At 52.8% G+C, this 13,101-nt stretch overlaps 1 protein-coding gene across 1 annotated transcript; it reads left to right on the forward strand.

The window, feature by feature from the left end:
• Nucleotides 1-2,311: 2,311 nt before the first annotated feature.
• On the forward strand, nucleotides 2,312-8,721 carry FOXJ1 (forkhead box J1). The gene is made up of 3 exons (XM_021541644.2): nucleotides 2,312-2,451; nucleotides 3,122-3,668; nucleotides 6,315-8,721. The coding sequence occupies exons 2-3, from the start codon at nucleotides 3,180-3,182 to the stop codon at nucleotides 7,113-7,115; spliced, it is 1,290 nt and encodes a 429-aa protein (XP_021397319.2). The 5' UTR covers nucleotides 2,312-2,451; nucleotides 3,122-3,179; the 3' UTR covers nucleotides 7,116-8,721.
• Nucleotides 8,722-13,101: the final 4,380 nt, after the last annotated feature.

Raw genomic sequence — 13,101 nt, forward strand, 5'->3', positions numbered from 1 at the left:
GGCTGTAAGGGGGGTTATATTTTGGGTTTAGTGGAAGGGGCTGATGATGGTGGGGCAAAGCAACTTGCAGCTGAATCAGAGTCAGAATCAATCAGATTGGAAAAGGCCTCTAAGATCATCGAGTCCAACCCATGACTGAGCAAGCTCGGGGGGAATGTCTTGCAGATGGTCAGATCCTTCAAAGGGGTCCCTCCCTGGCCTCTGATAAAGCTCTCAGAACAGCAGTTAGGGGGTAGGGAATTCTTAGAGAAGCCAGTGGCTGTAATTTTTTAATTAAGTGAAGGCAGACTCCATCCTTTATTTTTGGAGTCTGCCAGCCCACCTTCAGCTTTGCCCTCATTGCTGTGGGAACATCAGGAGCAAGAAATGGGATGGGGGCACAGGTAGGAGGAAAAGGGCTGGGGTTGCCCCTGGAGGGGCAGGACTCAGGCGTTCATAGAATCACAAACGGTTTGGGTTGGAACAGACATCAAAGATCATCCAGTTCCAGCCCCCCCACACCACAGGCAAGGACACCTTCCACTATCCCACGCTGCTGGGATCCCCTTCCAACCCGGCCTCGAGCTATTCCATGCACAGCTTCTCTGAGCAGCCTGTCCCGCCAGCCTCAAACAACCTGTCCTGTGATCCAGTCTAAAGCTGCTCTCCTTACCTTCGAAGCCATTGTCCTTTTTCCTATCGCCACACGGCCAAAGTCCCTCCCCAGCCTGCTCACGGCTGCCCTGGGGGGCCGAAAAGCCGCCAGGAGGGGATCGGGTGATAAGGTGATAAAGAGATTGATAAGGTCATTGATAATGTGATAAGGTGATTGATAAGGGGATAAGGTGATAAGGTTATAAGGTGGTTGATAAGGGGATAAGGAGATTGATAACGTGATTGATAAGGGGATAAGGTGATAAGGTTATAAGGTGATTGATAAGGTGATAAGGAGATTGATAAGGGGATAAGGGGATAAGGTGATAAGATAAGGTGATAGGGTGATACATAAGGTGATAAGGTCATTGATAACGTGATTGATAAGGGGATAAGGTGATAAGGGGATAGGGTGATAGGTGATAAAGAGATTGATAAGGTGATTGATAAGGTGATAAGGTGATTGATAAGGGGATAAGGTGATTGATAAGGTGAGAAGGTGATAGGGCGATAAGGTGATAAGGTCATTGAGAAGGTGATAAGGTCATTGATAAGGTGATTGATAAGTTGATAAGGTCATTGATAAGGCGATAAGGTGATAAGGCCATAGATAAGGTGATAAGGTCATTGATAAGGTGATAAGGTGATTGATAAGGGGATAAGGTGATTGATAAGGGGATAAGGTGATAAGGGGATAGGGTGATAGGTGATAAAGAGATTGATAAGGTGATTGATAAGGTGATAAGGTGATTGATAAGGGGATAAGGTGATTGATAAGGTGAGAAGGTGATAGGGCGATAAGGTGATAAGGTCATTGAGAAGGTGATAAGGTCATTGATAAGGTGATTGGTAAGGGGATAGATAAGGTGATAAACTGATTGATAAGGGGATAAGGTGATTGATAAGGGGATAAGATGGTAAGGTGATTGATAAGGTGATAGATAAGGTGATAAGGTGATTGATAAGGGGATAAAGTGATTGACAAGGTGATAAGGTGATTGACAAGGTGATAAGGCGATTGATAAGGGGATAAAGTGGTTACAAGGTGATTGATAAGGGGATAAGGTGATTGATGAGGTGATTAGGGGATAAGGTGATTGATAAGGTGATTGATAAGGGGGTGATAAGGTGATTGATAAGGGGATAAGGTGATTGATAAGGGGATAAGGTGGTAAGGTGATTGATAAGGGGATAAGGTGGTAAGGTGATTGATAAGGTGATAGATAAGGTGATAAGGTGATTGATAAGGGGATAAAGCGATTGACAAGGTGATAAGGTGATTGATAAGGTGATAAGGTGATTGATAAGGGGATAAGGTGGTAAGGTGATTGATAAGGTGATAAGGAGATTGATAAGGTGATAAGGCGATTGATAAGGGGATAAAGGGGTTACAAGGTGATTGCTAAGGTGATAAGGTGATAAGGCGATCGATACGGTGACCCCGGATCCCCCGACCGCCCCGGGCTGGGCGGGGCCCCGCGGGCACCGCCCCCGTCGCCATGGCAACGCGCGGGCCAATGGCGAGCCCGGAGGATGTTGACGGGGCGGGGCGTTGCCGTGGCGACGCGCGACGCCTCCCGGAGCCGCTACTTAACCCGGCGGGGCGGCCGCGGCTCCCGGCGGCTCGGCGGGCACGGCCCGGCCCGGCCCCACACCCACCGGGGCTCTCTTTCCCCGTTGCTTTTCGTCCTCCCCCCTCCCCTCTTATTTTTTGTAATTTTTTGGTATTTTTTTCCCCGTCCTCTCCAGTTTTTCCAGAAGCTTCTTAGCGTGTCGTGAACTTTGCCTCTCGGGGGACGACAGCGACACCGGGACGGGGTAAGGGGATGCGGCGGGTCTGCGCGGGGGAGCGGCTTTGGTTATGTGTCCTCCCGGCCCAAACGCTCGGGATTTCGGGTTTGCATTCACATCCCCGACACAGGACTCCCCAAAGTCTGAAGCGGGCTCGCTCTGACTGCGGGTGTGCTTGGGGTGGGACCCCCCCAGTTCCCCCAAACCACCCCTGAGTTGTTTCTGGGTAGCACAGGAAGTAAAAGCAGAAATAGCATCAAATTGAGAGAAGTTGGCTGCGAGGGGGGAAATTTCGAAGTATTTTGCCCTGGTGTGGAATGCTGAGAGTTAGTCCTGTGAGTGCTAGGTATTCAGAGATGTGTGTTCCCAAGAAATATCCTGACTTTTTGGGATGGCAGGGCTCGATTTTGGTATTTTGAGGTGTTTTCTGTTGTGTTTTTTTTTTTAAATTCTTTATTCAGCTGAGAGCTTGCTGGGCAGCGGGTTGGTGGGTGACACTGCGGTGTAGGAGTTTGAGGGAATTTCCCCGAGGTTTGAGGGTGCTAAAGCCCCTCGGGGCAGGCATTGCAGGTCCCTTGCAGAGCACACCAGGGATGGGTCTCACCCAGCAATGCCGGGAGCACCCAGAGCTGGCCCTGCCTGGCTGTCAGAGGCTGCACCTTGTGGAACCTCACCCCTGTCCCTGTTGTTATTGCAGGATTTGCCCCATCCCTTCCCTCCCGTTCACGTGCAGCCTGGGAAGCACTGAGGGAGGCATGGCGTGGCCCAGCCGAGCACTGAAAGCCAAGGGCAAACTGGAGGAAGACCTGGATGACAGCCTGCCAGACCTCATGTGGCTGAGGGACTTCACAGTGGCCCAGACTGGCCTGCCTCAGTTATACTCTGGCTCAGACCCCCAGGATTGCTACACCATGAGTGAGAGTCTGTTCAGCCTGGTTGATTTTGAGTCCCCGTGCTCACCCCTGGCTGCTGACCCGGCCTGCAAGGGCACACGCCACACCCCCTGCACGCCCATCTCCTCCTCCACCTCCTCCACCACGCACCACGACCTGGCTGTGCCCCCTCATCTGGCAGGGGACATCGACTACAAGACCAACCCTCATGTCAAGCCACCCTACTCCTACGCCACCCTCATCTGCATGGCCATGGAAGCCAGCAATAAACCCAAAATCACCCTCTCTGCCATCTACAAGTGGATTACTGACAACTTCTGCTACTTCCGACACGCTGATCCCACCTGGCAGGTAGGAGATGTGGAGCCGTGGCCACTCTCCCTGCAGGGCTGAGCAGGGCTTTCCACAACCTCCACTCTGCAAGACGAGATCATGCAGGGGTGCTGGATCCCACTGGGAAAAGAGTGACTCCAGTGGGGAAGGGCTGGAAGGGGAAAGAACTTGGCTGGGCACAAATGCCACGGCCCCGGGGGGGGCAGAGGGAAGGAGCCATTTGGGGGGAGAGCCCAGGACCATTTTGGGAGCAGGGAGGCACTCGTTGGGCTCCTGGCACCTGAGACTCCTCTTGGCTTCAGGGCAAAGGCCTTTTGGTCCCTACATTCCTGGAGTTCTCATGGAGTCCCTCAGGGTTGAGCACACGTGGAGAAGGTGCCAGGTCGAGTGTCCCTGGGTGCTGAAAACCAGGGATGGAGATGCCACTTGTTGGACAAGTCTCCCACTGGGGAGGTTCTGAGCAGAAATGCTGCTGGTTTCTAAGCAGGGCAGAGTACTGGGCTCCTGGCACCAGGGACAAGCCAAGGAGGCTCCATCACTGGGATGAGCTGGTGAGACCTGCAGAGGGAAGCCCAAGAGGGGTTAACTCGAGCTGCTGTCCTCAGCTAGCAGAGCATGTCCCCAGTGGGGAGGTGACAGCCCCCGGGCTCACAAGCTTTGGGGACAGCCCAGGGGCTTTCCCAGCCACCTTGGCTCACTGCCCTCCTCTGTCACACGAGGAGACCTCTGGCACGTGAGATTTTCTGGGATATGGCAGGGCTGGAGGGCCCTGGGGGGCTCATCCCTCCACTGGGGTTATTCCCATCCCAAATCTGCAGCGTGTCGCTAATCCTGATGGCAGTGCCCATCCAAGCAGAGCTGGAGAACCCCACTGCAAAGCTCAGGCATTGCCCACCTTCTCTCCAGGCAGGTGGGTCTCCAGTGGCTCTTGAAGCCCATCATGGGGAAGGAAACATTCCTGGTCCCCCTCCATGGCCATCTTAGTCCCCCTCTTACACTCCTATGAAAGTGATTTGGAAGCAGGAGCTGGGTGCCAACAGGTTGACTTTCTCCTGCACACTTCATGGCTGGGAATTTGCAACATTTTTAATTAAATGTGTTCATTAAAAAAAGAAAGAAGGTTTTCAATCCCTCTCTGCAGAGATGCAGGGGGTATCCTGGACCGTTGCAGGCAGGAATGATAAATATGTTGACTGGCTGAGTAATAATTCAGCCTGGGCTGAGCGAAGTTTGGGAAGGGGAGGAGAGATGGGCAGCAGAGAATTCAGCTTTCAAGCCTCTGATCCTCGTAAAATTTCATTACACAGTAAAATTGGAGTTACCACAGCCTGGATTGTGTGGGGGAATATCTGTGTTCCTGCTTTTTCTTTCTTCTCTTTTCTTTTTTTTAAATCTTTTGTTTCTTTTCACTTTTTTTTTCCCCCTTCCTTTCTCTCTTTTTTTTTTTCTTTTCTTTCTTGTCGAGGCTGTGTTCTCATCCCCTATCCCGATTCCCGTACGTGAAGACAGCCTGGAAAGGTCATGCCACCCATAGTCTGGGGGGAGATGGATATATTCCTGTGGGAGCTGAGTGCTTTGGAGAGGAGCCAACAAACCCAAGGAGCTTCAGCCCAGAGGAGGGTTTTGTTGTGTGTGTGTGTGTGTGCATGTTTTTCAACAGCTCTAAGCAATTGAGCCTTGTTTTTCCTATTCGGCACTACGGATTATGGATGAATAAGCATAAAGATATCCAGGCAACATTAAAAAAAAAACCCACCTCTACCATATCCAATCTCTTAGTACAGTCCTGGCTTTGTGGTGTCCAACGCTGGGTTATTTGCCCAATAACTGAATTTCCTTTTCTGATTATTCGCATCACTCCAGGCACATTCAGGGTTTCAGAACAGCTCGACGGGAGCAGAAACTCCTCCTTTTCTTCCCCCATTCCCACCTTTTTTTTTCCCCCTCAGCTTATTTGAGCAGTGGCTGATGAAGATGCAGTGATTTCACACCGAGCTTCCCTGGGCCAGGAGGCACCTCTGGGGACATGCAGGGTGGAACAGCCCACGTGTCTCTCCGTGTTCTCCCATCTGATTTGTGCCAGCCTGCCTGGGGGAAGGCATGGTGCCTATGTTTTATCCTCTCAACACTAACAATAGACAGAGTTGAACTGTGGGATGCCAGCAGGGTCCTGATTGCCATCCCCACACTGCTGCCATGTGTTGTCCCTTGTAAGTGGGCCATGGCCACATGGGTGTAGAGACCCACCTCTTCCTCCATGGCACAAAGGAGGATCCAACCTCCTCCAGCTTAGCTCCATATCTAGAGCAATTCAAACCAGTCTCTCCCAGTGCTCTGCATGATCCAAGGCCCCATGGCCCCGATTTCCAGCCAAGGAGAGCTGCCCAAAAGCTTCCCCTTGGGTGGCAAGTCCTAGCTTGAACCACTTGGCTCCTGCCAAGGAGAGAGGAGATGGGAGGCGGGAAAACTGCTGGAGACACAAGGGGAAAAGTCAGGGGTTTGAGGGACTTTCTGCTGGGTATGTAGCCATGGATGTCTGGATGTTGCCAGTTCTGCTTTGTTTTCTCAAAGGTCCTTGCTGAAAACCTCCACCAGCCTCCCCACACAGGTAGGTCCCACAGCAGACAAGCATTCAGCCTTGGTTTCTTTCTCTTTTGGCTGCAGAACTCCATCCGCCACAACCTCTCCTTGAACAAGTCCTTCATCAAGGTGCCTCGAGAGAAAGACGAGCCAGGGAAAGGTGGATTTTGGAAGCTGGACCCCTACTATGCCAACCGGCTCAAGTACGGGACTTACAAAAAGCGGAGGATGTCTCCGGTGCAGATCCACCCGGCCTTCTCCGGGAGAGTCCAGAAAGAAGCACGGCACGTTGGCAGCCCGGCCTCTTCTTCCTGCAGCTCCAGCAACCTCCTCGAGGCCAACGTGGCATCTCAGCAGCTGCTCAAAGAGTTTGAGGAAAGCACCAGCAGCCAGAGCTGGAACCCCGTGGGTACCAAAGCGGGGCAGAAGCGCCAGCAGCCCTCGCCCCTGCCCACGGCCAAGGCGTCTCGGCTTCCCAGCTCGGCCCTGATGACCCAGGAGGAGCAGACTGAGCTGGGGTCACTGAAAGGTGTCTTTGACTGGGAAACTGTCTTTAACACCAACCTCAACGGAGATTTCTCCACACTGGTGGATATGGAACTCCCACCTCCCGTCAACGCTGTCACGTGCGACCTGGACTGGACAGGACAAGGGCAGCACATGGAGTGTCCCCAGGGGCAGGAGCAAGTCGCCACCGAATCCAACCAGTACAGCCTGGACTTTAATGAAACCCTCATGGCCACGACTTTCTTGGAGCATCCCTGGGATGAAGGGACAAGCGATTACCTCTCCAACTGTGTCAACATTGACCAGGTGTTTGAAGACATCGATGCCTCTTTGCTGGCAGATGTCATCAACCTGAGCAGTCTGGCACGCCTCTTGTAAGGTGTTTGTAGGATGCTCTCCCCAAGCTGGGACTTACAAGGGACAAGATTTCCTAGAGATGCCCACGGTGACTTTTACCAGCTTCATTGTAAGGTTATTCTCAGAAACACCAGGGAAAGAACCTACCACCCCAGGAACTGCCTGCTGTGTCTCCAAAGGACACCTCAGAAGTCTCTAGTTTTTTCAAGAGAAGAAAGTCAACACTACTTATTTTTTTTTACATTTTACTTTAAAAAAAGAAATGTGAATTATGATGGGTTCTTTTCCACCAGGGCTAAAATTACCTGCAAAATCCCATCTAAGACATGAGATTCCTGGTGGCTTAGGATTTGATAGACTCAAGTGCAATTTCCACACCTCTTTGTTTCTCTCCGTCTTTCCTTTTTCTGTCTCAGTGCAGTTGGTAGGTACAGTGTGATAATTAGCTGGTAAGAAAATGCAGGTCCCTTCTGGATTCTCCAAGTTCAACATCTCAGCTGATTTGTGCCTAGGGAAGAAGAAAAGGTTTATAAACTCAGCAAGTGTGCCTCTTTAGATGTTTTTATATAATCTATTATATATTATATATTCAAAGAAATCTATATTTTTTAGCACTAGAATTTCTTAAGGGGGGAGGGGAAGACTGGAAATGCAGTTTGAGAGTTGTTTTATATTTTCACTGTTTAAGGTTTTGTGTTCACTGTTCTGTAAAACAAGATCACACAAGGGAGGACTCAAGCACCAAGTTTTGTGAAGAATCCAGGAACTGACCCCTGGCAGGAGAGGAGCAGCAGGGACTGGGATGCTCCCAAAACCAGCTTTTGTATTTTTTGTACCCAAAACCCTTGCTGCAGTTGCCAAAGGGTCTGGAGCACCATGAACCCTCTCTTTCACCCACTGACATAGCCCCTCTCTGCTTTTTTTGGTCCGAGACTGTTGCTCTTCACTTCTCCAGCTCTTCCATGAGGTTCTGAGTGCAAGGAAAATCCCATGGCTGGCCCTCAGCTGGTGGTGATGGAGCCACTCCACATGGAATGCTCCCAGGTGGGACTGAGAAGGAGAGAAATCCACATCCAGAGCTCAGGCCAAAGACTGTGCATGCAACAGCCTCTGGGGACAGTGGAAATTAATTCCCATCCAGCCAGGAGAGACCTTGGGATCCCCACGAAGAGAAGCTTTGGCCCTTGGCTCGGTGTGCAGCCAGAGCGTGGAGGGGTCAGTGCAAGGTAACTTGGAAATATTTTGGGAGCAGAGCTAAACTCTGCTGAAACTTGACTTGAAGCTCTCAAGAACCAGATTCTTTGCCTCTGCTTTGCTCTAGGCTGTGAGAGGTAGAGCAGCTATTAGGTAGGAGCAAGTAGAAGCTGGAATTTTAGTGGTGTGTCTTAGACTTGGCAAAGGAAATTTAAGATTGTATTTAGATTCTGGTGTGGTTACAAAAGCACTTAGGAGGGGCTTTGGGGTCTGTGTAGTTGTTTGTATTGACAATGTTTCTTTTTACTTGCTGTTTTTCTTCTGTTTTCCTGCTTTGGGGATTATGTTGGAGAACTACAGAATTACTTGTGCAATTTAACGTTTTTTTTCATGCAAAGTTATTTACAAATTTTAAAAAATAATAATAAAGAAAAAAAAATTGAGAAGAAAAACCCCTTTTGCTTCCTTGTTTCCTTTCCCCAGCCCAGCCCTGTTTGTAAACCCAGACCCAAGACACAGGAGCTCTCACCCACTTGCCCAACTGTGCAAATTCCCTGTGGGGAAACTGAGGCACGAGCCAACCTCAGTGAAACAATGGTTACACACCACCTGTGTGACACAAGGTTGGCTGTGCCTGGTGTCCTGAGCCCTGGGAGCTGCTCCAACCCTGGGAATAACCATCCCTGGCCCTGCAGGGAGCTCCTGGGGCTGCCAAGTCCCTCTGCATGTGCTGTGTCTCCACCTGGCCCTGTAGATGCTCCAAGATGCCCAAGTGGCTTCAGGGCCCTTTTGGGTACAAGGTGGGGAGAGGATCTGCACAGAGATCCCCCTCCAGACCCTGCCTGGGGCTGCTCCAGCTTGGTGCTTTGGGTGCATGTCCCAAAACCCAACTCCTGCATGTCCCAACCCTCCTGAGGACACAGCCCCTTTCTCCCCGGGGCACACGAGGAGCTCCCTGTCAGCTCCCCAGTGATCTGCTGCATCCCCTCAGCACCAGGACCTCCAGCAGCCAGTCCCAGAGCTGCTACAGCTGCTCCCAATCCAGCCAATCTCAACCCAAAATAAGGCCTGGGCTCAGGACAGACACCTGCCTTGGTCTGTGTTTTGTGCTGGGAAGGCAGGACGCTGACCTTGGGGAAAGATGGGGTTCCTGGGGGAAGAGCTTTGATGGATCTGAGGGGAGGTGGAATTTAAAGGCAGATCTGGGCTTTCCTTTCAGCTTTGGGATATTTGGGGCCATGAATACCAGAAGGCATTAAGGAATTCCTTGTCCTGGCTTCTCTCTGCTCCTTGTTGGAAGCACTGGAAGAGCTGCTCCCTTCTTCACCCCCCCCAGTACTAGTGGGCACTTCAGGGCTGCAGAAAGCTGGCAGTCCCCCTGCCCCTCAGACCCCTTCTTTAATTTGTTTTGCCAGGCTCAAACACGTAGTACTGTTTTCAAACCCTCTGGAAAAGAGAAGCCTCCAGTCTCCCCACCCTTCCTGGGGACTTAAAAAAACAACCTTGCCAGGAAAAAATATTCCAGCCTGCCAGAGCCAGCCGAGGGGTTTAAAGCGAGAAAGGGTGAATATAAAGGAGGCAGCAGGCGAGGCCTGAAACAACCTCGTTTTGTTCAGCAGCTGAAAGCAACCAAACCGACTTGGACGTGAATTTTCCTTTTTTTTTTTTTCCGTGAGATGGTTTGGAGGGGGTGGTGTTTTTTAGGAGCGGCCAGGAGGTGCAGGAGCTGGGGGTGCTCTGGGTGGTGGCATCGCTTTCCCAGGGGCGCGGGGCACAAAGCGGGGCTGTGCTCGGTGCCAGCAGGGACCGGAGCCCGGTGCCAGCAGGGACCGGAGCCCGGTGCCAGCAGGGAGGTCAGGACCCAGACCTGCCCAGGCTTGCTGGGGCTGTGGCCGGGGCTGCTCCAGCCCCACGGGCTCGCCCGGCACAGGGGCAGTGCCAGGATGGGGACCCGGCGCTGGGAGTGTCCCCCCCTGCTACAAGCAATGAGCACTGCAGAGCTGGATGCGTTTTTTGGGGCATCCACCAGCACCCACCAAAGCGGGTCTGGGAAGAACCCAGCTGCATAAACTCTCTGCAAGCTCAGCTCGCTGTCCTAGTGAGGTCCTTCCCCAGGTGGTTATTAAGCACATGGCAGTGATTCCTTTATTATTTATTTCTGCTATTTCCCCAGCCATCCCCTCATCCATCATCCCTCCCTGATGGGCAAACATTGACACCTCAAACCAATCTCCCGTTCACAGAGGGAGAAAAAAATATACACATAAGCCCTTCTTTTCTCCCCCTTTCTTGCCGTGTCTTTCTTTTCCTTCCATTGAGTGTAGGGCTGGCATAGAGCCATTCTGGCAACAGCCGGCTTTCACTTGCTAATCATCCTAAATATTGAAAATCAACCCTAGAATAAACAGCTCAAAGATTGGGGCCATCTCTGCTCTGTTTGGAAATGCTAATCTCACTGCCTTTTGTTTTCCTTGTGTGGATTTGGTGCCTTGAATTTGAGGAGGTCACAGCTCATGGGTTCTCCCTTCATCCTCAGATTTCTAAAAATTTTTTCCCCTCTCATCATAAAAAAATTCAGCCCATTTTAACATCCTAGGGTGGGATGGATGGTAAGGGGGGAGAAGGGGGAAACAGGATGGAGGAGGGTAGGGAATGGACTCGCCTTGCATAGCAATGAATGAACCTCCAAAGTTTGGGAAAAACCAGGTTCCCAAACTTGCATCCAGGAGTTCACATGGATGTGAAATCCCTGGGGAACCACACTCAAACAGGGAGACAGCAGGTCGCTGGTGGGGATGGGATGAGGATGGCACCGGGGCAGCCTGGCACTCACACACAGCAGGGCTTGGGGACACCTCAGGGACTCCCTGCCCTGTGACGCTGATTTTTTTAGTGTTTTATACCTGATGTGCTGGAGGTGTCACAGCAAGCTCCAGACAGGCTGTGGTGGACTTTGGATGCAAACCCCTCTGTGCAGGGCTGCAGGGTGCTGGGCGAGCTGGCTTTGAGAACAGAGAGGTGGCCAAGCTTTTCCAGCAGTGACCTTGCCCTGCCAGCAGAGCCCTGCGGCGCTCCCACAGCCCGGATCGCACTCAGCACCCTAATGGGGAAACTGAGGCAGGGCTGATGGGGGTCAGAACATGATTCTCTCTCAGGCACGCCTGCACCTATTTCAGTCCTGCCCTTGTGCGGTGCGTGGGTGCTGCACCCCCTGGCAGGGGGGAGCACATCCAGCAGAAGTCCCCTCGGGTGCCCATGTCCCTGTGCGCCCCTGGGAGCCCCGGGATGGGTCAGTGGCCGTTGCCAGCGGCTGTTCCCGGCTGGCACAATGTCCTGGCAGGCCGGGGCTTGCCCTGCGGTGAGGAGGGGGGGAGTGCCAGCCTCCACAATGCAACACCCCCTGCGTAAGAGCCGTCACATGGACACGCTCGGCTGCGCCTTCCTCCTCCTCATCCTCAGCCCCACCGCCCCCTCGATGCGTGCCCGGGTAGGGGGCTGCAGCCCCACGGGGCTCCTGCTCCTGCAGCCCGGCTCACGCCGTGGGAAGGGGTCCCTGTGGGCATGGGGGGACACTCCAACCCCCAGTGGAGGAGCTGAGCTGCCGGAGCCGTGCCAGCATCGTCTCCTGCTCTGGGAAGCCACGTCATGCCAAGGTCGAAACTTGGCCGGTTTGCAAACAAGCACCAGGGCCACGGGGATTTCTTTACAAAGGCTGTTTTTCCAGGTGATTTATTTCCAGGTTTGGAGTATTAGGACCATCCCATGTCTTAAGATTGTGGGGGTTTTTTCACTGCCATCATGACAGGGAGAAAATGGCTTTGGAAATCCAAAGCAAACACACTCCTTTGGTGTCTGACTCCTTGGGAGGGTCTTACATCCCTCAAAAAAGGTGGAATCAGGGGCAGGCTGCGGGCTGTGCACTGCCTGGACACATCTCTCCTATGGGTCCTGCCCTGGGCAGAGCCAAGCATTTGGGGAATGGCCCAGCTTGGAGCAATGAGGGACAAAATATTCAGGGGTTACAGATGGGGCCAGCCAGGATGAGCAACAGCAGGAGTGGATCCTTTGGGATGCTCCTGTCATGTGCACAGCGACCACTGGGCTGGAGGCTGGCACAGGCAGCAGGAGGGCTCAGGCCATTACGAGAGGCGGGTGTTGACCTAGAAATTGCAAAGAATTTGGCCTGGCACCGTGCTGGTGGGCAAAGTGCCAGCCTGGCAGCCGAGGGCAGCGCAGCTCTGCTCCTAAACGGTTGCTTCTTTTCCCCATGCCTGGCTGGGAGACGTGACAGGAGCTGCCCCAGGAGCTCTGGGAGCATTTGGGGCTCGCTGGTGTCTTCACTCCTGCCAGAGGCATCAGGTTTTGCTCCTTTGGGGAGCCCGGTACGGGGTCAGTGCCAATTCTCAGCTGGGATTCAATAGGAGGGAGCAGCCTGGCAAGTGCTGGGGGGAATAATGCTCCATCCTGGCAGCTTTTGGTTACGAGACACATTAACAGGCAGGAATGTGCAAACATCCAAAGGTCGGAGCTGTGCAAGGCGGCTGTGGTGGCTGCAGTCCCTGGGAGTGAAGCAGATAGAGGCAGGACACCCTTGTCCTGCTTCAGGCAGACTGGGATGACCGAGAAGAGTCCCCTCTGCATGGGGCTCATTGGACCTGCACACCTCAGCAGACCCCAGGGCCTCACTGGCAGCTCTTTGCCATCCCTGAGTGAATTCCTGCCGAGGGGACGAGGCCAGCTGCAGCCCTGCATGGCCTCCCCGTTCCTGTTACGTGGGGGATGTGTGCCCAGCACCAACCCGCATGGCAAACAC

This window comes from Lonchura striata, chromosome 19 (assembly GCF_046129695.1).
Source record: "Lonchura striata isolate bLonStr1 chromosome 19, bLonStr1.mat, whole genome shotgun sequence".
Lineage (NCBI taxonomy): Eukaryota > Metazoa > Chordata > Aves > Passeriformes > Estrildidae > Lonchura > Lonchura striata.